Genomic DNA, 24,464 nt, shown 5'->3' on the forward strand with positions numbered 1-24,464 from the left:
CTTCCTGCAGCCACCCTTGGCCTCTCCCTGTCAGGATCAGTTGGGATGAACTGTTTAAGGCAGGGTTAGTCAAACTGCGGCCTTCCAGATGTCCATGGCCTGGCAGGGGCTCATGGGAATTGTAGTCCATGGACATCTGGAGGGCCGCAGTTTGACTAACCCTGGTTTAAGGCTTAGTTTCCTGGCTTGGGTGCCCATGGCAGGGAAAGCGAGGGTCATGACAGCCCAGCCAGATTTTACTATAAGTGGGTTCTGTGCAGAGATGGCCATTTTGGCAGGAACTGTGTTGCATACAGCATGTAGTTCTGCTCTTAATCACACACATCTCCTGTGGTCAGTTGGTTGGAAGGAGTTCAGGCTTTACCCTGGTGTTCTGCAAGGATGCCCTTCCTGCCCAATCGCGACGTGTTATCCTTTTTGCCTTTCCCTCCGCCTCCCAACTGCTCTGTGGCTTCTGGATCTGAGCGGAGGGCTGGCAGAGTCCCCCAATGGGTTTGTTTGCCTGGCATAGCTTTGTTTACTTGCTTGCTCAAGATTGTGTTGGAAGGATTGCCAGAGAAAGGGGGGGAGGGGAGGGAGATCAAGAACGTGTTGATGTCTAGGTCGTGACTTTTGGCAAGACTCCCAGAACGACAATCGGTTGGCTTTGTGCAGGAACAAACAATATTTTTGTTTGAGTGGGAGCTGAAATGCCAAGAGCCAGGCCTTTTGGGAAAGGGACTCGAGCACCGAGATTTGAAAAGCGCCTCGATAGAGAGGGATTCAGACAAAGGCTACATTGGGCTCTGCGTGCATCCTTTTTTGCTGCTGCCTGGTGCTTCTTCCCACTCATGACGTCCTTGGCTCTTAAACAGAGGGGTGCCTAATGAACCAATCGCTCCGCAGTAGACGGTGGATCATGATTCCTCTCTCCGCGCGTGCCGTTTCCGCAAAAGGCTCGGAGACATTGGCATGACCCAGAGTGAACCCTTGGGTACGTCTGCCAGCCTGCATCACCCAGAAGCGCCTTGATGGCCACACAACTTTTGTGAATCAAGCTGTACACTCCCCCTGCCCTTTCTACAAGGCTCTGACCTCACTCCATCATATTTCATAGAGGCAAAGGGATGGTCAAGGTGAGTCTAGCAGCTGAGGTTCAAGCTTCATTGCAAGGAGGATTTTTAGTCCCGTCCCCCCTAGACATCACCTTGAATAGGTAGGCTTTCCAGATCCAGATTGGGAAACTCCTGGAGATTTGGGGATGGAGCTCGGGGAGGAGTGGGGCACAATGCCACAAAGTCCACCCTCCAAAGCATCCCTTTTCTCCAGGGGAACTGATCTCTGTAGTCCAAAGAGGAGCTGCAGTTCTGGTTGGCATCCCTAGTTGCAGGCTAGTTGGCAGATCATAGAATCATAGAATAATAGAGTTGGAAGGGACCTCTCATGGGTCATCTAGTCCAACCCCCTGCACTATGCAGGACACTCACAACCCTATTGCTCATCTACTGTAACCTGCCATCCCTTTGCCTTCACAGAATCAGCCTCACCGTCAGATGGCTATCTAGCCTCTGTTTAAAAATTTCCAAAAATGGAGAACCCACCACCTCCCGAGGAAGCCTGTTCCACTGAGAAACCGCTCTAACTGTCAGGAACTTCTTCTGGAGGTTTAGATGGAATTTCTTTTGAATTAATTTCATCCCATTCGTTTTGGTCTGTCCCTCTGGGGCAAGAGAGAACAATTCTGCTCCATCCTTCATATGGCACCCTTTTAAATACTTGAAGATGGTTATCAGATCCCCTCTCAGTCGTCTCCTCTCTAGGGTAAACAGACCAAGCTCCCCCAATCTTTCTTCATACATCTTGGTCTCCAAACCCCTCACCATCTTTGTCGCCCACCTCTGGACACGTTCCAGTTTGCCACCATCCCTCTTCAATTGGGGTGACCAAAACTGAACACAGCACTCCAAGTGAGGCCGAACCAGAGCAGAGTAAAGTGGTACCATCACCTCCCGCGATCTGGACACGATACTCCGTTTGATACAGCCCAAAATTCCATTTGCCTTTTTAGCCACTGAGTCACACTGCTGACTCATGTTCAATGAATGGTCTACTAAGACTCCTAGATCCTTTTCGCACATGCTACTGCCAAGACAAGTCTCCCTCATCCTATATTGGTGTATTTGGTTTTTCCTACCTAAATGCAGAACTTTACATTTGTCCCTAATGAACTTCATTTTATTCAGGTTAGCCCACTTCTCGAGCCTATCAAGATCATCCTGTATTCTGTTGCTGTCTTCAGTTGTGTTTGCTACCCCTCCCAGTTTAGTATCATCTGCAAATTTAATAAGTATCCCCACTAATCCCTCATCCAAATCATTTATAAATATGTTGAACAACACAGGCCCCAGGACAGATCCCTGGGGTACTCCACTTGTCACTCTTTTCCAAGAAGATGCTGAACCATTAACAAGTACCCTCTGGGTTCGATTTGTCAAGCAGAAGTAGTTCAGCTCCTGTCAGTTAACTGAGTATCTATCAGTTTAAGGCCACCTGCAGTCTTGGCCCAGAGTATTTGAGTCTAACTCCTTATGCCCTTTGCAAAGCCTTCCGCTCTGCAAACCTGAAGTTCACCGGACCTTGACCAGGGCCAGGGCCTTAGCGTCCGAAGTGCCATGGAGCGCGCAACCCTAGTTCTGGCTGCTACTTGGTAGAATAAGTTCCTGGCAGGGCTGAAGGTCCTGATGGAGCTAACACAGTTCTACGGGGCCTGCAAGATGGAGTTCCTCCGCCAGGCGTTTGGTGAAGGCCAAGGAAGATCTCAGGCCTCTCCTACGAGCACCAACCTCTAAGCACCAACCCTGAGAAATATGGCAGAAGAAGGGGACTGTATGGTGGGTGCTGGCTGGGTTTTAGGATTTAGCTGTGATGAGATAAATGATGGTATTTTAATTAATGTTTTGTCAATTGCCAGGAGATGGCTAGCCAAGGAGCAGCAGTCTATACATTCAATATATAAATGAATGAATCCGTGTTCTCTTTTTTAAAAGGGAAAACTCTCCAGTGGACTCATAATCCTCCTTACCATAAGCGCAACACTTGCAAATGGCAAATGCTAAAAGCTGAAAAACCCTCAACATAAAAAAACCAAATGGGACTTCTTGGGATCCATCCGTTGTTTTTGCTCTCTTCGGCCTGGGGAAACCCAAGGGCTGTGGCTTCTCACACAAGGAGCAAACGAAGACGGGGCTCCTTCCCTTCTGTTTCCGAGGCCGCTTTGGGACGGAGAGGGAGGATGATGGGAGGGAGATCTGCTTACTCTCGCCGTAGGCGCCTGGCAGCCAGCCTGGATCTGCTTGGCGATACAAAGCTCCCCCCGCCCCCCCCCCCATTCTCTGCCTGAGGGCTTAAACGCTCGCAATATTTTCCTTTTATGTCTGAATGGATTTTCTTTGGCAGGCTTTACTAGAAAGTGTGCTTGCAAAGAGAATTTTGTAAAGGAGACCGAAGGGGAAAGGCGAGGTCAGTGACTGGGGAGCTATGGCCACAGTCTGACGGAAAGGAGATGAGAAACTGGACAGAAAGGCTGGCAAAACCTCCACCAGTGTCTACAAGGGGAGAGGAACAAGCAGATTATAAAAACAGAAGCAAGAATAAAACAGGAAAGGGGAGTTTGTGGTTTCTGTCACTGGGGATGGGTAGGAGGCAATTTACATTATTGGCCCCCCACCTTACACCCCAATGGAGCCCCAAAGCAGCTGACATCCTCCTCCTCTCCTTTGGTTTTACCCCCACACCAACCCTGTGAGGTAGGTTAGGCTTAGCGAGTGTGGGTAACCCAATGTCACCCCCAGTGAGCTTCCAGAGCACCAGTGGAGATTTCCCCGATGCGAGTCTGACACTACACTGGCAAAGGAAGCACAAGTGCAGAGATACCCCCGGATTGTTCAGACAAGAGATCTGAGGTTGAAATGGATGCAGGGGACGGGGTCCTTGGCGTGACCTGGCTTCGTTACCATCGCTACCATAACACTGCTCTCTTGGCCCACTTTGTGCAAGGCATGCTGACTCACAGCTGTGACGGATGGCCATCGCCTGTGTCAGCTGCAGACTTTTCAGCTGGGTGCTCCAAACCTTTTGCCGGCCTTGCCACTGCGGCAAGGAAGGTGCTTCCAGCTGCAGCCGACATGCTCAATGCAGGCACAGCAGATGGGCTCTCCACACTTTCGACTTTGCCCCGCCCAAACTTCGGCACATGTTCTATGACAAAAGCAAAATTCTGTCGACTTCGGCCTGTTCTGAGCCTAGGTGCTGCTCCTGCTCTAGACGGCAAAGACAAGCCAGACCCTCTGGAGGTGTCAGTCCGGGGATCCCTGGAAAAGCTGGATGAATGGAAAGCAGAATCTGCACAGCACTCAGAAGGTGGTCTGGGGCTCAGGGCCCTCAGGCACAGCTGCATCGTGGTGCCCAGGGCTGCCAGGATATCCGCCAACACTTTCCCTGCCAGCTGTTTATAGAAAGTGGGAAGGCCAGGCAGGCTCCTGCCCTGTAGGTTTCTAATTGCCCATTTGAAATCCAATTTAGCTGTGCAGATTAAAATAACATTTCAGCAACAGCTGGTGTTAACAGTGCAAGTTTTACTCTTTCTTCAACTTCGCTTTCCCAGTGTATTTTTTAAATTTTCTCCTCTGCCTTGCACTTGGCCTGTGCATATGATCCCTCTTGATGCAGCAGTTTTGGGGCTGCTCACACCACCCAGTGTCATAATTCAAAAGCCACCTGCCCGTTCAAAAAGCCAGGGACCCCCAGACTAGGTTATCAGGGAACTGGGCCCATGAGGGGATTTGGCTTTCCGTCTCTAGGGGCCCTCCAGGATGGAAAGCCCAATAGCAAGGAAGCCCCTTGCCAACAACTGAATACCAGAGCAGGTCAGGGAAGAACCCTGACCCTGCAGCACAGCTAATCTGGAGAGCCAGGCTTGATTCCCCACTCCTGCTCCACATGCAGCCTGCTGCAGCCTGACATTGGGCCAGTCCCAGTTCTCTCAAAACTCTCTCAGCCTCACCTACCCCACAGGGTGTCTAATGGGGGGAGAGGAAGGGAAAGGCGATTGTATGCAGGTTTGACACTCCTTCGGGTAGTGAAAAGCAGGGCACAAAACTCTCTTCTTCTGTAAGAGCCCTTAAGCTAAGTAGCAAACACAACTGAAGACAGCAAGAGAATACAGGATGATCTTGATAGGATTGAGAAGGATCAAGGGGGTGGCAGGTCCCAGTGGATGAGCGATAGGGTTGTGAGTGTCCTGCATAGTGCAGGGGGTTGGACTAGATGACCCAGGAGGTCCCTTCCAACTCCATTATTCTATGATTCTACTTTGCAAGGCCTGTGTTGGTCTGTGGGGCTTTTGAAGAGTTCCAGGGTTATTTTGACTTTATTACTGGGATTCAGAGGTTGGCAGGAAGTTGGAGGTTCCCTTGAGTCCCCATGGCTAGCAGTTACTGATAGACACTCCTTCATGAGTGCCATCTAATGCCCGTCTAAAGCCATTGGTGCCTGTGGCCACCTCTGCATCCTGCAGCAATCAATCCCACAGTTGATGAAAGGGGTCCTGCAGGCCATCTAGTCCAATCCTTTGCCCAATGCAGGATCAGTCTAAAGCAGCGGTAGTCAAACTGCGGCCCTCCAGATGTCCATGGACTACAGTTCCCATGAGCCCCTGCCAGCATTCCATGGACATCTGGAGGGCCGCAGTTTGACTACCCCTGGTCTAAAGCATCTTTTGTCCTCTCATCAGCTCCCTCTGATGCCCTCCCAACTATTTTGGAATGGGAGAAAAAACTCTATCTGCCCTGTCTCTCTTGGAAGAATTTTATAAAACTCTACCATTCCCCTCCCCTCTTGTTGGTCTCTTTTCTAACCTGCAAAGCTCTTCAGCCGGCCCTCATGGGGAAAAGGCTCCAACCCCCTGTGGTGCATTACTGGCAGCGGGTTATGAGTGTGTTTATTTATTTATTTGTTACATTTATATACCACCCTCCCTGGAGGCTCTGAGCAGTTCGCATGGAACATTGGAGCAGGAACAATACAGAGAAGTCATTAATCATAGAACGAAGGGACAGGAAATGTTAAACAGTAAGAACAATACGTAAGTGGAACATACTGATGGGCCCATGAATGGCATTTGTTTCCGTTTCATGGGAGGGAGTCTCGGGGGCCCATTGGAAGAAGTTGGGGCTACTGGACCTCAACCGAATGCCTGGCGGAGGAGCCCCCTTTTGCAGGCCCTGCGGAATTGTTCTGTATCTGTTCGGGCCCCGGTCTCCTCTGGGCGCTCGTTCCACCAGGTGGGGGCCAGGGCAGAGAGGGCTCAGGCCCTGGCTTCCTTGGGACCAGGGATTGCCAGGCAGTGGGAGGTGGCGTGTGCAGGCAGGGAGGCCGTCCCTCAGGTACAGACCACGTGTGGCTTTGCTTAGAGTTACATTCATGTATGTGCTCTGCCCCTTAACGCAGTGTTAATGATTTTTTGGGAGGGTGTAGCGGAAAGGGACAGAAATAGGAACAAGCAGTGTCAGTAGCACCCTTAATCACAGAAGTAGCATTTTGTGTTTGCTGCCTGTGTCAGTGAGGTCCAGGCATGTATTGGGGAGGGACCTAGAAGTCACTTCCTCCCCCCCAACCCGCAGTGAAACGTCTCTGGCCAGCCCTGAGTGAGTAAACGTTTCCTGGGAAGAGAAGGGGGCCTGTGTTTTCCGGCTTGCTGGAACAAGGATCTGTTTGCTCTTGCACACTTGTTTCTGCTCGGTTTTGTCAAAACAGGAAGTCTCCCAAGATGCGTCCCTGGCAGGGTTTCTGCCTCTTGCGACTCACTCCTGGCTTCCCCTCCTGGCCGTGAACAAAAGGACTGGAAAAGGGGAACCTCTGCCAACGCAGTGGTTAATTAAGATCCTGGCATCCTAGGAGCCCATGCGGGGTCTAACACAGCTGATACAGGCCCCCCCCCCCGCCCGCTAGAGGACTTCAGCAGGACTGTTGATTACCTCAAATCCTCTCCGATGCTAAGAATACATCGAGTGAGTCAGCAGCATCTGGGCAAAACTGCTTATTTTGTGTGTATTTGACGATAGCAGGCTTTTTGTTCTGAAACCAGGAGTTGCTGTAAGTTTCGGAGCTTTCTGGAAAGGGCACTTGGGCAGTTGGGGGGAAGAAGGGGGCACAGAGTGCTTGCATACCGTGGTAGAGGACACACGGACCTGTGGGAGTCCTGAGTTCAAATCTCATCCCCTCCTTAAGGAACTCATTATTTTCTTGGGCCTCCTCCCCAGGATCTAAGCATTACTTTTGGCCCCGGGTTGCTGAGAGGACTACAATAGGAAGCACTTTGCAAAAGTGTATTATAAGTCCTTCCTTAGCATGCATACCGCTAACCTCCTCCCTGGCCGAATGTAATGCATAATTACGTAAGGGTCGCCCTTGAAGTTGATGCAGGCTCAAAGCAGCACAGCCAGATCGATGTCTGACGTCAGCCGCCAGGGGAAAATACAATGCCCATCTCGCAGGAGCTCCACAGGCGGCCTTTATCTCCTGGGCTGGAACAGGCCTTTTGGTCTTCCGCTGTTCCTGGCCCAGCTTGATCAAGGCAGCCTCTTCTTGCATACACAGCCTCCCTTGCTTTGCACGGTCCAGGGTGGACGTAGAAGAGACTGTGGGTTTATTCTTTTCCCCTAGTCCCCTGCCCACCAGGGCATTCTGTGCATTTTGCCAGATTTGGGGTCCATGGCCCTAGGAAGTGGGTTCTGAAGGCTTCCCCTCCAGTCCGCTCTCCTAACCACTACACCAAACTGGCTCTCAGGAAGCTGAACACACAGGAAGCTGCCCTATACAAAGTCTATACAAAGAGAAGCCATTCTGACTTAAATGTTTGATCGATTTTCTCTTGGACTGGTTATTACTTCAACCTGCTGCACCTCTGGCTGAGCCTCCGGAGGGTGGTCCAGAGGCTGCAGCTGATCCTGATCCTCTGCCGGGCCCAGCATTCTCCAGGCAGCACCTGGAGATCTGGTCAGTGAAGAGCAGCCCTCTGGCTGAGGACTGTCCTGCCCGGCTTGACTATTTCACAAGGGCCTTGAGGCAAGGTCCTTCGTGGGCACAACCCATGCGTTCCCTGCCTGCCTTCCCAGACAACTTCTTGTTCTGGTTCAGTTCAGTGAAGCTCTGCCTGCCTTACTCCTGGTTCCTGACTTCGGCCTGACTCTTGACTATGCTCCCAGCTCCAGACCCTTGGCTTTGGTTCTTGACTACGTTGCCAGCTCTACGGCTTGGCTTCTGACTATGGATTGGCTTTGACTGTTTCTCTGGCTCTTGACCCCGGCTCAGCTTGCTCCCCTCCCTGCTTGCTGTGCACTCAGACTCCCTTGGCTCCTGTCTTCCCAGACTCTGGACTTTGGCGAACTTTCTGCTCCAGCACAACCACCCAGCTGCGCAGGTGGAGTCCGGCAGGGCAGCAAACTGAACACTTGAAGCTGCCTTCTATGAAATCAGTCAGTCGCAGTTGGTATTGTCTACTCAGATTGGCAGCAGCTCTCCAGTGTATAGGCAGAGATTGAATCAAGGACCCCCTGCCTGCCAAGCAGATGCTCTGCCTTTGAGCTACATGCCCCACTTCATGGCTCTCCAGGGTCTCAGGTGCAGGCCCTTCCCATCACCCCCTGTCTGGTTCTTTTAGTTGGAGATGCCAAGGATTGAACCTGGGGCAGGCATGCCAAGCTGATGCTCCGCCACCAAACCACAGCCCCGTGCAGGTCTTCTCCCTTACTTCTAGCCACCCGCCTGCACAGCTGAGCCTCTGTGTGCGTGGGCATGTGATCCTCTTTCATTTTCTTTTCACCCATGTCCCATTAAAGTCCCGGCTTATTCAGTGATGCACCAAAAATGGCTCTTGCCACATAGTCTCTCTTAACTAGATCGTCGTATTTTCCTCCCCACAGAACTTCACGCAATGCTTCCTGTACCCTTGACGTCACTTTCTGTGACAAAAGTCTCCTCCTAGGGATTGTTTGGCTCCCCCCCCCCCCCAATTGCAAGTTAAAGCAGTTAAATAGCAAACATGCAGTGGCTGCAGCTGCTTGGAAATTTCTAGGCTTCCCCGATAATTGCTGTCAGTGGCAGAGCAGTCTGCTCCTGTGCTGAGTTTGGGGTGGGAAGTCATTCTGTCACAGTAACCCAGGCAAGATTATGACCTTGCCTTTGGATCCTGCAGAGCAAAGCTGTGGTGCGGGACGCTGGTCACTCGGCATCTCCCGGCACAGTCAAAATTGGCCTCCCATGGCTTGCTCTGTGCACTTGAACAAGTCTCCTTTGTCCAGGCCCAGCGTCATAATTACCCACCAAATTGCTGCTGCTGAGAGGGTACACAAAGAGATGCACCAGGGGAAGCAACTCCTAAGAGCTTCCAGATTCTCCAGCCTGAATAACAGGCCGTATTATTACAAACTGCCCAAGAAATAAGCAGAAATGGTGGTAGGACAGTGGGAAAATGCAGGCTCCAATCCTAGTCCATTAAGTCCCCCTCCATGACACTCTTTCAGCCTAACCTACCTTACCGGGCTGTTGTGAGGATAAATGGGAGAAGGACACATATGAATATCATCCTAAGGGAGAACTTCTTCCTGCTCTTGCTAATGTATTTTGGATGGGGTGATTCAGTACGTCTAAAGAAGAGAAGAAAAGCTGGGGTTTTGTATCCCTACTTTTTACTAACTGAGGAGTCACAAAACCCTTCCTTCTCCTCTCCCTGCAGCAGATACCCAGTAAGGTAGGTATGGATGAGAGAGCCTTGAGAGAACTGTGCCTGGTCCAAGGTCACCCAGCAGGCCTCATGTGTCTCAAAGTGGCTGACAATTGCTTTCCCTTCCTCTCCCCACAACAGACACCCTGTGAGGTAGGTGTGGCTGAGAGAGCACTGAGAGAACTGTGACGGGCCCAAGGTCAACCAGCTGGCTGCATGTGGAGGAGGAGTGGGGGAGCAAACCCAGTTCTCCAGATCAGAGTTCACCACTTTTGCCACAACACCCCGCTGGCTTTGCAGAGAACCCCTCTGCTTCTGAGCAGTAAAGGAGGATTATGAGAAAACAGCTCCTGATAGTTGTTGTTTTTTTAAGTTTGCAAGGGAGCCTGCATTGGATAAATCCTGCGGTTTGACATGACTTCATTTCCTGGCCGAGGAGAACTAGATTCCCTCTCATGTGAACAATGCGTTGCAGCTATTGGGCTGGATCCTGTGATCCTAGAATTCTCTGAATTCACCTGCCCACAGCCGTCCCAGTGGACCCTGGGGGAGTTGATTCCTGTGGTCAAGGGGCTGTGGAGGGGGGGCATTCCCACTTTGGATGATGGAAGAGGCAGGAAGAAGAAGACGACGATGAAGAAGAAGAGTTTGTTCTTATATCTGGCTTTTCTCTACCCGAAGGAGGCTCAAAGCGGCTTACAGTCGCCTTCCCATTCCTCTCCCCACAGCAGACACCCTGTGGGGTGGGTGAGGCTGAGAGAACCCTGATATCACTGCTCGGTCAGAACAGTTTTATCAGTGCCATGGCGAGCCCAAGGTCACCCAGCTGGCTGCATGTGGGGGAGTGCAGAATCGAACCCGGCACGCCAGATTAGAAGTCCGCACTCCTAACCGCTACACCAAGCTGGCTCTGTCACCAGAAGTCACTTGAGGGGATGCCTCAACAGGGTCCTGACAGTGGGTGGGTGTCCTGACAGTGGGCACATGGGTACCGTGACCCTGAGAACAGTGATTGTTTAAAAGGTTCTTGAGGAAGAGGCACATGAGAGAGAATTTGGAGTTCATGTCGCCTCTTGTGGTAGCCATTTTGTAGTAGCATCCACTGTCCTGTGCTGAGATTCCCAAAGTGCCTGTAAAGATACCAAGGGTGGGGACACCCACCCACCCACTGTCAGGACCCTGTTGAGGCATCCCCTCAGGTGACCTCTTCTGGACACGGGCGGGAAATCCTGGAAACAGAACCTGTGCACCGGTACAGTCTGGAAATCCTTGTGTGTGTGTGGTGGGGGGGGCGTGTTCCCTTCTGCCACAGATTCTCTTCTCCCCTTTTCCTTGCTGCTCTGCCACCATCACCCCCCTCCCACAGTCTTCGGAGCTTGCTTTATTAAAACATAAGATTCTTCAGCACTAATTTCACACGACGAAAGTATCCTGGAAATCACACTAACCTATGAAGTTGTTAATTTCTTCCAGAATGGTGGGTGGGGTGGGGGAGGGGGATGATGATAATGATGATGATGATGATTCGTGTTTGTCTGTGTTTTCACCCCAGGCCTCTTTGCCTGGGTACCATAAAGCATTGTTGCAACCTTTTTCAACCTTTTTACCTGTGGAGGAGCTGCTGAAATAATTTTTCATGCTTCAAGGAGCCCCGGAAGTGATATCATCCGGCCACACCTCCCTGCCACATACCCTGGAAGTGCCATGTCACCAGAAGTGACATTGTCACCCTTGTTAACAGGCAGGTTTGAGGAGGACTGAGGTGGGGAGATAGAGGAAGTGGCTGAAAGTAGGCATGTAGGCTCCACTCTCTCCCAGGTGCAGACACCACAAGAGAACTCGGGTTTGGGAGGAGGGGAAGGAGAGCAATAGAACTGGCCGGTTCCCTAGCTTGTGGCCAAATCCATTAAGCCAGGAGGGGAAAGGCCATGCCCCTCCCCGGAGCTTCCACAGATCCCTGCTAGTGAATCCTTGCTTTATTGGCTCTTGGAGCAGAAGACCGTTCTGGAGTGCCGTTCTGGTCACCAAGGTGCAGTCCCTAGTCCCCTCAGGCGACCAGTGAGTACAGTCCAGCTTTCGGCAACTTCCTTTCTTGATAATTTGATTTGCTGACTCAATTTATCCAGATCTGCCCCCATATTGCTGCAGATCCAGCCTGATTCCAATAGATCATGTCTCTCTATCTTCTCCCCCCCCCCCGCCTCATATTTTTCAGCTCAGAATGTAACTGTAGAAGAAATTCTCACCGCCTACAAACAAGCCTGCCAGAAACTGAACTGCAAACAGATTCCCAAATTACTGAGGCAGATCCAGGTACGTGCCTGCCCTCAAAGCGTGCAGCACAAACATTTATCCGGTGTTTGCCATGCAGGCCCAGAGAGTGTTTTCTTTTTAAAGTAAATAATGGGAGGGCCAACTGCAACTGGAATTTGACTTAATTTTATTTTTAATGGCTTGTACCCAAAATATCCTGTCTTGGGGCTGAGCCAGTTTCACTTTCCTGGGGGTTACCTGTGCTGGATGCAGCTAGTGGTCAAGTTACCTATCTGGTCATGGGTTTCACAGTTGAACACACACAATGCTTTGTAGTGAGCCAGGTCCCAGGACCCACCAACACAGGCCGCCTTCTCGTAGCTCCTCTGGGGGAACCTCCGTTCCCTTCCTCTCCCCTTGTCATTACTGCACCCTGCAAGAATCCAGCCCTGGAGCCACGGCCAGGAGGAATGTCCATGTCCCCGTAGCTCATCCCTTTTCAACCTTTTGACCATGGAGGGGCCCCTAAAATAATTTTTCAGGCTACAGGGAGCCGTGGAAGTGATGCCAGCTGGCCATGCCTCTCTGCAGAAATCAACGTCATCCTCACCCACTTTTAACAGGCAGGCCTAAGGAGGACTGAGGGGGGAACTGACAGGTGGGAGGAGGTGTGCATGCTCCCCCCCCTTCCAAGCCCAGAAATGAGAGGACTCCCATTCAGGAGGTGGAGTGGTGGAAGCAGCCGGTTCCGTAGCTCGTGGCTGAGTCCATTAAGGTGGGAGTGGAAAGGCCACAGAACTCCCACGGACCCCTGGCTGGGAATCCCTGCCATTGGACCTGAAACCTGGAGAAGCCAAGGGCAGAAACATGGGATTTGGGTGCCCTGCATTTTTAAATAAGTCAGAGTATCGGGGCTGTGGGGGCATGTCCCTTCTCGAGGGCAGGACCTTGATGAGGGCCCAGTGGCTTTTGGCATCTCATGCTTTCTCTGTTTAGCTTCGACTTTTCCTTCCTCATCCCAAAGCGTTGGTTGTCTTGATGTAGTAATGTCTGGCTGTTCTGTTGCAGGAATTTAAGGATCTGACGCCCAGGATAGATTGCCTGGATCTGAAAGGTATGTTTCTGGGACCTCCCATTCATTAAGTGCAGATAATGATCACCATCTTGATTCCTCCAAAACCTTTCACTTGAGATTCATTTGAATTTCCCTATATTTTGAATGTCGTCCACCAATTAGGGGTTGTGTGGGGGAGGGCTCTGCTTGTTGCTTCTCAGTTCTCCAGATGTCGGGGCGATTCACATCACTGCACTGAAATGTCGTGTACGATGGGTAAATTGACAGGGGTTGAGAGGTTCTGCAGCCTCTGATGCCCTGAAGCTAGTTCAGGGTTTCCCATCTCTGCCAGCAACACTCCTCTCCTTTGGCGCAATGTGGCGGGTGAGAGAGGTGAGCTCTAAACTGGAGACCCAGGTTTAATTTCCCCACTTCTTCTCCACATGCTGGGTGACCTTGGGCCAACAGCAGTTCTCTTAGAGCTGTTCTTTTAGAGCAGTTCTCTTAGAGTTCTCTCAGTCCCAACTACCTCACAGGGTGTCTGCTGTGGGCGAGAGGAAGGGAAAGGTGTTTTTCAGCCACTGAGGAACTTTTTTGGGTAGGGAAAAGCAGGGTATAAGAAATCAGCTCTTCTTCTTTTTGCTTTTATTCAGTCCCAACATTCCCCCCACTCCCCCCGTTCTTGGTTTCAAAAATAAATAATAAAGGTGTGCCGGTGATTGGAGGCAGGCCAAATTGCGTAACCAAGTGAGTGCACATGAATGAACCCAAGCCCGTCCCTGACGATAATTACTCTACGCCAGACCCAGACCGGGAATGACCTGGGGTCACCTGCCCCCTCCTGAATTTATATTTCACAACCGGCTTCCAAGAGAATTTAAAAAAAATTAATAAAGGATCCACATCCGCTTTGCCCTGCAAAGGGCTTGCCAGCTGCTGGGTGTGTTTTGTGTACATGCAGACTTTGCCTGCAAAATGTCTGTTGTCAGGGAACAAACCAGCGCAGCAGGCAGGGCAGGATGCAACCGGGGCCAGGAGGGTAGGGGACTTGATTGGAGCAGAAAGGCAGTGGGCTGAGCAGGCGGCATGCGAGTGGGCAAGGCGGAGGGAAAGAGCTAGCTCCACAGCGGGAGCAAATGCCTGGCCAGCCGGCATCCAGCATGTTCCGTGTCCAATACCAAAACTAGATGCCGGCGCAAACATTTGGGCTCTTCCTCCTCAATGTCTTTTTCTCATATCTGTCTGGGAAGCAGGTTCCCTACCCTTGAGTGGGAGAAGGTTTCGGAAAGGGTTTGATGGGGCCTCTTTTGGTGAGTGGATGGGCTGCTGGTGTTAAGAGAATTTACCTATTAGGGATTCTTAGGAAATAGAGTGCAAATTAAATGTCCCATGCAATGTAGACCACGGATGTGGCCTCCACTGGAATACCCTGGTCGCCATGTCTCAAAAAGGACATGACGGAGTTGGGAGTAGAGAGGGAGGGGGGCAATCGAGCCGGTTAAAGGGTTGGAGCCCCTTCCTCAGGAGGAAGAGTTGAAGAATCTGGGACTTCTCAGTTGAGAAAAGAGACAAACAAGAGGGGAACATGAGAGAGATTATAAAATCTGGACAGAATGTACAAAGAGAACTTTTTCTCTCTCTTGCAAAATTCTAGAACTCAAGGGTCTCCATTTAGACCCTCCCTAGCCCAAGAGGCCCTCAGACCATGGTCTAGTTCTGGGAGAACTGAAGCCCTTAATAACAGTGACTGTTATTTCTAAATTTCTAAAACTTCTCATTTATATCTTTCAGTGAATTCACTCACCTGAAATTGTTTTAGATTTATTTGTATATGTTGATTTGTATATGTTGCTGATATTCCGTTTTTAAATTGAGTTTTAAATTTGAACTTTAATTGTTTTAGCTTTGTTACCTGTTGTGGAATAAAATGGTGTCCACCGCCCTGAGCTGGCTTGCTGGGAGGGCAGTATATAAGGCAAATAAATAGTAACAATAAATAATAATTCTTTACGCAAAAGTTATTAAAATGATGATGATCTTGCTGCCGGAAACTGTAGTGATGGCCACAGGCACGGATGGCTTTAAAAGGAGGTTAGATTCTTGGCGGATAGATCTGTGGGTGGCTACTTGCCATACTGACTAAAGGGAACCTCCAGAGGCACTAAGCCTCTGAATCCTAAAGCCCAGCAGCGACATTGGGGGAAAGCTCAGCCTCTATTTATTGTTGTTGGCCCTCCAGAGGAACTGGCTAGCCACTGCGTGAGTCAGGATGCTAGACTTGATGGACCCAGCAGGGCTCTTCTTGTGTTCTAATGAGGGTCATGGCTTCTCTGCCCAGCATTTGCTGGCAGGGGCTCATGGGAGTTGTAGTCCATGGACATCTGGAGGGCCGCGGTTTGACTACCGCTGGCCCAGAGGAACTGATTGGCTGTTGTGTGAAACGGGATGCTGGACTAGATGGATTACTGATCGGATCCGGCAGGGCTCTTCTGAGGTTCTCTGCAGTTCCCATGGTGCCCCCTTTCTGATCAGTGTTCCCAAGCAGGCTAGGTCAGATGTCAGTCACAGAGTCTCAGGGAAGTGTTGCTTATACCTCCCTACCCTGCAGTGGGGAGCTTGCGGGCTAATCTTGTCTCTCTCTTGCCAGGCGAGAAGCTGGACTACAAGACCTGTGAGGCCCTGGAAGAGATCTTTAAGCGGCTTCAGTTCAAGATCGTGGATCTGGAGCAAACCAACCTAGATGAAGACGTACGTTCTGCATCGAGCGTGGAAAGAGCTTCTCGCCTCACTGCCTTTGGTGGAACTGAGTGGAAGGCCTCCCTCTGTGACCCAGCAGAACTGGCAGCTCCGTGCTGTGCTTCTGCTCCTGAAGAGCAGCCTCATCCAAAGACAGCTGAAATTCAATCATAAAATAAAAAATAAATAGAAAAGAGGAAGAGTCCAGAAGCACCTTAAAGACTAACAAAACCTGTGGCAAAGATTCTTGAAGAAGTGAGCAGTGACTCCTGAAAGCTCCTCTCCCGCCACAAATTGTGTTAATCTTTAAGGTGCTCCTGGACTTTGGCTCTTGTCTCCTGGTCCTCACAACAACCCTGCAAGGTAGCTTGGGCTGAGCGAGTGGCCCAAGGTCACCCAGCGGACTTCCAAGGAGGCATCAGTGGGGATTCAAAGTGAGCCCCCCCACACAAGTTATTCTGATGCTCCTGACCATGACATCACCCTTGCCACTTCCCATCACCAGCTGCTAGCAGCTCTCCAGGACTTGGAGCTGGAAGCTTTGCCAAACCTTCTAATGGCATCCTTCTCATGAGCTGGCCCCAATCTGAAGCTTTAAGCCTTCTTGGTGTGTGTGTGTGTGTTGGGGGGGGGGGGGGTTGGATTGAAAAGTCCAGAGCCCTTCTGCTCTGAGTCATCCCTTTTGGGTTTTTCTTTATGCTTGTCCTTTCTCATCATAGTGAATTGCAGCTTGGTCCAGTGCAGAGAGCCAGTTTGGTGCAGTGGTTAGGAGGGCGGACTTCTAATCTGGCGAGCCGGGTTTGATTCTGCGCTCTCCCATATGCAGCCAGCTGGGTGACCTTGGGCTAGTCACAGCACTAATAGTGCTGTTCTGACCGAGCAGTAATAGCGGGGCTCTCTCAGCCTCACCGCCTTCACAGGGTGTCTGTTGTGGGGGAGGAAAGGGAAGGTGACTATAAGCCGCTTTGAGGCTCCTTCGGGTAGAGAAAAGTGGCACATAAGAACCAGCTCTTCTTATGGACTTCCAGTTCTACATGCTCTGGTCTCTAATATTCCCATGTCTGGGATATTATGTTATATATATAAGGAAACATAATAATATTGGCTGGGCAGATGTTTAAAAAATGAACATCGCTCTCACCGCAACCACGCCCACAGCCCAAGGGCCTTCACTTGTGGATGAAGGTATGTTGCCGCAGGCCATTGTGTGGCTAGCTCCACCTCCCGCAGCTGCCATGGTGCTGTGTCAGCATTCTGAAGGTGCCCATGGACTTTTGAAATGTTGAGGCCCCCTGCCTTAAGGTGCCAGCATAACATGTGGTCTCTGCCTGTTTTGCGCATGTAGCCGGAACAGGTGTATCTTATCACCACCCTCCAACTCACCCGCTCCTGACATTCTCTCTGTCTCCCCCCCCCCCTCTTGTGGTCAGGGTGCCTCCGCGCTGTTCGATATGATTGAATACTACGAGTCAGCCACACACCTCAACATCTCCTTCAACAAGCACATCGGCACGCGAGGCTGGCAGGCCGCCGCGCACATGATGCGGAAGGTGAGTGAGATCTTTGGGTGAGCTCCCCTCCCTCCCTCCCTCCCTCGGTTATTCCTAATGGCATTACTCCGAGACAGAGCATTGGGCAAGGGCGGAACCCATGGCTTCCTTTGTACGCGACACCAGCTATGCTGCCAAGTTGCATCCCCCTGGTGAGTCTGGAAACACCACAGGAGGTTAACCGGTGTGATCCTTTTAAATAACCTGTGTCCCAGTGTTAGAGGGGGGAAAGCCTTTGTCCAGAGCAGGGGTAATTAAACTGCGGCCCTCCAGATGTCCATAGACTGCAATTCCCATGAGCCCCTGCCAGCGTTGCTGGCAGGGGCTCATGGGAGTTGTAGTCCATGGACATCTGGAGGGCTGCAGTTTAATTACCCCTGGTCCAGAGGGTGAGAATTGGCAGGGTCTCTGCAGCCACATAAGAGTGTATTTTCCCTAAGCAAAGGAATTTCAACTCTTCATCCTCTCCGTCTGGTGCTTGTCACCAACCTCAGGACCCCGGAGGGTTTCTCCCTGCTGTGCGGGATGGAATAAATCTCCTGGCTGCTCTCGACAGTAACCTCCTGCCTTGAAACTGACTTATTGCCATTGCTAGCTGTGGAAAAGAATATTCCCCTTCAAGGCACATGATTTCTTCAGGCAGGAATCTTGGATTGTCAGCTCTATCAGGACTAGTTAGGGATGCCAGCCTCCAGGTGGGCCCTGGAGATCCCCTGGAATTGTGGCATATCTGCAGACTACAGAGATTAGCTCCCCTGGAGAAAAAGGCTGCTTGTGAGGGTGGACTTGAGAGTCTTGTACCTCCCTGAGCTTCCTGGTCTCCCCACACTCCATCCCCAAATCTCCAGGAGTTTCCCGACCTGAGATTCAGTAATGCTACCTCTCCAAGAGGGACCTAGCAACTCTGAGATGACCCTTTGGGTTTTTTAAGATGTTTAGATTGTTATTTATTTCTATCCCATTTTCATCCCTGAACAAACCCAAAGCAGCTTGCATCCAATGGACATAGATGAACCAAAACATAGATGAACCATCTATATGCAATACGATATAGATGGACCAAAAATAAACAGAAGCCACAATGCAGCAGCTGAGAATCGATGCTGGTTCAGCCACAGGCACCGCCTACAAGCCAGGGGCTAAGAGCTGAGGGGCCAGAGGGTTCAGACAGATGTGGCGATTGAAAACTTTATGAAACAAGGACATATACCTTGAAGACTCTTACAGCCGGAGTCAACCAGCTGCTGTGGGCCCACACACAAAAGCTGATACCCAGAATAAAACCTGTTTGGTCTTAAGGGTGCTGAAGGACTTAGACAGTTCTGCTGCTTCAGATCTCTCCACCTGAATCTGCTTAGAAGGAGGGAGTTTGCTGTAGGAAGAGGCCAGGGAGGTCCGCGGGGCACAGGCACAGGTTGTGGTATCCAGCAGACCCTGCTCAAGGTGGTCTCTCGACTGCTTCCAGCCCTGGGTTGCAGGAACGCAGGGAAGTAGCTGGCTAAAGACCAGTTGGCCACAGGGTTGAGAGTCAGAATCTCCGCAGGCACCATGGCCTTCTTCCTGAAACCCCATTGGGCCTTACTGTATCTTGCCCTCCCTTTCCCTCCTACAGACAAATTGCCTCCAGTACTTGGACGCTCGCAACACGCCCCTGCTGGATCACTCAGCTCCCTTTGTGGCGCGTGCCCTGCGCATCAGCAACAGCCTGGCCGTGCTGCACCTGGAGAACGCCAGTCTGTCCGGGCGCCCTCTCATGCTGCTGGGTGAGCTACTAGAACAGACACGCCACTTGGCTCGCCAGGATTCTGCTGGCAGCGTGGACCGCTGACCTGGGGGCTTGTTGGTGCACGGGGTCACGGTGCGCCCAGAGCGGCCGCCTGGAGCATCGCAAGCCTGCAACCTTTCTAGTATTTCCAATCCTGGCGGGGGCAGCTCTTTCCACCGCCCCCCCTTCCCCACGAGGAAGCACCATGGGGCTTTCTTTCATCCCCATAAGAAGACTCTGCAGCAAGCCTGAGCCCATGGCAACTTTGCCCATGAAAATTTTTCAGGAGCTGCCGCTTGGGAGGACTTCCTTTTAGCTGTCTCTTTTGCTTTATATCAGAGTGGTTTCCTGCACAAGGGCCAGAAAGGCCCCTTGTGGCCTGGCATCCAAAGCCCAAGATGTCCTGTTCACCGCTGCACGTTGTGTGGGTCAGGCCACGCCTGGAGTCCTGTGTGCAGTTCTGGTGGCTTCACTTCCCAAAGAACGCTGACCGCATGCTGTATGCGGAGAGGAGGGTGACAGAGGATCCAGGCCTGGAGACCCCGAAACCTTGCGAGGAAAGGCTGGGAGGGACTCTGGGCTGTTCAGTCTGGAGTAGAGGAGGCGCAGGGAGGGAAACGATTGCTCCCTCGAGGATTTGAATGGCTGAGTCCAGGGGCACATTTGAGTCCAACCAAGTTTTACACAAAGTATAAGTTTTGGTGAGCGTCCACACTTCTTCAGAGTCTTCATTGTTTCTGGAGAAGCATGCATGCCCACACACTCTGTCCCCAGAATTAAACTTTGTTGGACTTCAATGTGCTGCTGGACTCCCACTTTGTTCTGCCATGGCTGCCCACCTGGAATCTGTTGGAAAGACTCAGAGGAGGGCAGGGAGTAGGGTTGGGTGCTTTGCCGTCCGAAGCAGCCATTTGTGCCCGAAGCAGCCATTGCTGTGGTGCGGCGCTGGCTGATTTGGGCGTGAACGGCCTCTTTGGACACCATAGCAGGGTGTCCAACCATAGCAGGGAGCAGCTCCTGTTGGCAACAGAGGAAGTACATTATGGGAATGAACTTAAGTTACAGGCAGAAAGGCACCGGGTGGAGATTAGGATTTAAAAATGTGCTGCTCACCAGTGGAATCAGCTGCCTAGGGAGGCACTGGGCTCCCCCCCTCCCAGGAGTCTTCAAGTGCCCAAGATCAGGGGGTGCCAAAGTTGCTCTCCAGATGTCCTTGGACTACAATTCCCATAAGCATCTGCCAGTGCTGGCAAGGGGTCATAGTAGTAATCTATGGACTACTACCATCTGGAGAGCCACAGCTTGGTCACCCCTGGGCTGAAGGATGCTCACCAGGGATGCTTTAAATCAGTGGTTCTCAACCTGAGGGTCGGGATTCCTTTGGGGGTCGAATGACCCTTTCACAGGGGTCGCGGCAGGGCAAGGAGCTTGACCGGGGGGGGCACCATCCACACAACAGCCTTGCGGGGTAGATCGAGATAGAGCGTTCGTCTGTTTGGAGCAGCAGAAAAGAGTGAGATTGGCCTGGTGGGACAAGAGGCAGACCTAAACTGAGAAACCCCGGGGAAAAAACAATCATCTTCACGCCATTGGTCAGTTTTGGTTTGATTTCTGTGAAAGAACACTTGCATAATTTTGTGGTTGGAGGTCACTACAACAGGAGGAACTGTATCAAAGGGTCGCAGCGTTAGGAAGGTTGAGAACCACTGCTTTACAGTGATCCTGCACTGAGCAGCAGGTTGGACTAGATGGCCTCTGGTGCCTTCTAACTCTGTGATTCTGTATTCTGACTGCCGAGAGAGGCGGGGAGCTCCCACTCACTGGTACGCTTCAAGCAGCTGCTGGACAAATGCTTGTGAGAGATTGTCTTGGCCAGAGGTGGCCAAACTGGCTCTCCAGATATCCATGGACAACAATTACCATGAGCCCAATGACTACATTTACTGTGCAGCCAGCCTGTTAGAGACTCATGGGTATTGTAGTCCACGGACATTTGGTCACCCCTGCTCTAGGCCAATCCTAGCTCTATGATCCTACAGAGACCCCATTCAACCCTTGAGGTGGAATCTAGTTCGTATCAGTTAATGTTTTGTTTTTCCAGCTCCAAAATGCCAGGTTGGACTGCTGATTCGGGCACCTTTGTCTCTCAAATTGAAGGGGCGTGGTGAGCTAGCGCAAGCAACTTTAGGCTTCAAGAATGAAGCGCGGATTCTGCCGGTGGCTTTAATAATGAATTTGATCTGGCCCGAGGAATTTTAAAATGCAACCCTACACCGATAATGGACGAGGCTCGGAAACGGAGTCTCCTCCAGTTACATTCGGCGCAAGGACGAGTGCCTGGCTTTGTTTGCCCTTGCGTCTTCACTTTTCATTCCAGGCTTCTGCGAACAAGGGGAAGGGGGGCTTTGGCTCTCAGGCTGTGAATCCCCTGGGCGGGCAGACTTCATGAGCGAGTGGGAGGAGTCGCGTGAAACAAGGGCCTTGGGAGAGTGGCAGCTATGGTTGGGCGCTTCGGACGCCGAAGCACCCAACCCTAGTGGCAACCCTTTGGCCTCACCTGCAGGTGCTGTGTGGTGGGCAGCATAGACAGGTCTGGCCTCAAAGTGTATCACAGGTTCAGTTGGGGCCACCCTTTGAACAACAGGAGGCTGCAGGGAGACACTGCCTGTTCTGTCTGAGGCATGCCAATCCACTATTGGTGAATGCTCCCAATCTCGGAAGCTAAGCCAAATTGGCTGTTGCTAATACTCGGATGGGAGCCCTCCGAGGAATACCAAGGGTGCTGTGCAGAGGCAGCCTGTGGCAAACTCGCCTCCGTCTCTGCCCGCACCAGGATGGCCAGCCTAGCCCAGTCTTCTCAGGTCTCGAAAGCTAAGCAGGGTCAGCCCAGGTTAGTCCTCGGATCAGAGACCACCGAGGAAGCCCAGGGTCGCTTTGCAGATGAAGACCATGACACACTTTCTCGGCCAGGGTTTTATGACAGCCCTGGAAGGGTTTCCCAAATGGGTGGGAGTTAATATTTAATGTAGTTGTTAAATTTGTTAAAAATATATTTGGTGATATGAACATATCTGGTCATGTCAACCCACCCACCCCTGCCCCTATGGCCACTGATGGGCCTGGAGGGGTGGGAAGGGGAGGGGCCCTGGGTGGGCGTGCCCACGGCTCTGCTTCCCAACCATAATCTGCATGATGGCACCACCTCTGGGGTTTCTTGAAGCCTGAAGAATGTTTCAGGGGTTTCTCAATAGTAGAAAAATGGTTTAAAAGTTGAGAAAGGCTGCCCTACAGGGTTGCTACAAGTGGGCTGAAACTTGACAAAGTCTTTCCTCCACCACTCCAGTTCCCAGGCTCCAGTTGGACTTATCTCCCCTGCTTGCCACCCAGTTCTAAAGACGATCCATAATAGGGTTGTGCGCTTCTGCATCGTTTGGCCACCTTGGCAATCACTGAAACCCAAGGCGGTGCGTAGGCAGCCAAACCAAGCCAAAGTGCACATCCCTAGCAAAACTAGCTTGTTAGCCCTCAAAACACAGCCCAGCACTTGGCCACTGGATTGGCAGGCGGGGAAGTTTTAAGACAGAGCCAAGGTGGGGAGGAGAGCACCTTCCCTCCCCTTTGATGCCCCCCCATCCAATGTCCTCCATGACAGCCTTAGATAGAAGGAGGTGGGGAGGCTGCGAGTGGGACCTGCTGGGAGGGGGAGTGTGCCATCCGCAGGAGACAGACCGGTGCTTCACCCTGATGTCCTCCTCCCTCCTCCTCTCTGAGAGCCAGCTTGGGGTCTTGGTTAAGAGCGGCAGCCTCTAATCTGGAGAACCGGGTTGGATTCCACACTCCTCTGCATGCAGCCAGCTTGGGGGACCTTGGGCCAGTCCCAGTTCTCTCAGAGCTCTCTCAGTCCACCCACCTCACAGGGTGTCTGTAGTGGGGACAGGAAGGGAAGGCGGTCATCTGCCAGTTTGTGACTCCTTCGGGTAGGGAAACGCTGGATATAAAAACCTTGCTTTCCTTCCTCTTCCACAGCGACCGCTCTGAAGATGAACGTGAACCTGAGAGAGCTTTACCTGGCTGACAACAAGCTGAACAGCCTCCAGGACTCTGCTCAACTCGGCAACCTCCTGAAGTTCAATTGCTCCATTCAGATCCTGGACCTGAGGAACAACCACATCCTGGACTCAGGTGAATGAGTGTCTTTGGTGTGTGTGATGGGAAGAATCTTCCTTTTGTATCAGCCCATGTCTCCAGGGGACTCCTTGTAAGGTTTGGAATGGCTGAGAGGGCTGCAGGCAAGGAGTGATTGGTGGGAAGCAGTGCTCTCTGTTAAGACAATACTAAAGCCTCATGAGTTTCCTTTTTCTTCCTTCTTTGGAATAATATTGTGGATATTATTCTCTGCCTGTTGTTGGCCGTCCAGAGGAACTGGTTTGGGCCATGGTGTGAGAGAGGATGCCGGACTAGAGGGACTGCTGATCTGGTCCAGCGGGGCTCTTCTGGTGTCCTTATGAAGGCCTCGGCCCCTCTGCCCTGTTGTTGACTGTCCAGAGGAACTGGTTGGCCACTGTATGAGGCGGGATGAACCCCTGGTCTGATCCTTGGGGGTGGGGGGAGAGCACCAGGAGGCACTAGCACAATGTCTCGGCCTCTATGCTCTGTTAGTTTGCCCTCGAGGGCAGCTAGTTGGCCGCTGATGCCCGAGGGCCATGGTTCCTTGGCTAGTGTGAGTTGCCCCAAAACATGCCAGACTGTAAACATTTTTATGATTCCCTTTAATTAATTTTAGCTCCAGCAAAAACAAAAGTCACAGGGAATGCACCAAACCTGTGCCAAGAATAGAAGGCTGTGCAGATTAGTTTTATTGTAGTATGGCTCCAAGCCCGCTACAAAACCCATAAAAAAACATAATGTACAGAGGGTAACACAGAAATTTATACATTTCATTTTTTAAAAATGATTTCATTCTATATACTGACCCACACTGTGATGTCACGGGGCAGTGTACGTAGAAACTCTAGAACAAAAGTACCTGAACCATTTGCAATGGGGTTTGGCGTTTCGGCGGGCGAAGCAGCCGTTCTAGCCCATGGCAGCCAGCGCCGCGGGGCTGGCTGCTTCAGGCTGGAATGGCCGATTGGGCAGCCGAAACGCCCAATCCTAGAATGAACCAAAAGCACAATTTTATTTATTTATTTATTTATTTATTTATTTATTTATTTATTTTATTTATTATACTTCTATACCGCCCTCCCCGGAGGCTCAGGGCGATTTACATTATAACAAAGAACCTTACATAAAACAGTCTGTAGAACATGTACATCAAAACCAACAATTGCAACCAAACACAAC

At 51.4% G+C, this 24,464-nt stretch overlaps 1 protein-coding gene across 1 annotated transcript in view; it reads left to right on the forward strand.

Annotated features, from left to right (window-relative positions):
• Positions 1 to 24,464, forward strand: part of PPP1R37 (protein phosphatase 1 regulatory subunit 37) — a 62,075-nt gene that overhangs the window by 17,481 nt on the left and 20,130 nt on the right. The window contains exons 2-7 of the mRNA XM_077336622.1: positions 11,976 to 12,073; positions 13,082 to 13,127; positions 15,715 to 15,815; positions 17,234 to 17,353; positions 18,966 to 19,116; positions 23,145 to 23,300. Of these exons, the coding sequence (XP_077192737.1) occupies positions 11,976 to 12,073; positions 13,082 to 13,127; positions 15,715 to 15,815; positions 17,234 to 17,353; positions 18,966 to 19,116; positions 23,145 to 23,300 (672 nt within the window). The remainder of the gene's footprint in view (positions 1 to 11,975; positions 12,074 to 13,081; positions 13,128 to 15,714; positions 15,816 to 17,233; positions 17,354 to 18,965; positions 19,117 to 23,144; positions 23,301 to 24,464) is intronic.

Source organism: Paroedura picta, chromosome 5 (genome assembly GCF_049243985.1).
Source record: "Paroedura picta isolate Pp20150507F chromosome 5, Ppicta_v3.0, whole genome shotgun sequence".
Taxonomy (NCBI): domain Eukaryota; kingdom Metazoa; phylum Chordata; class Lepidosauria; order Squamata; family Gekkonidae; genus Paroedura; species Paroedura picta.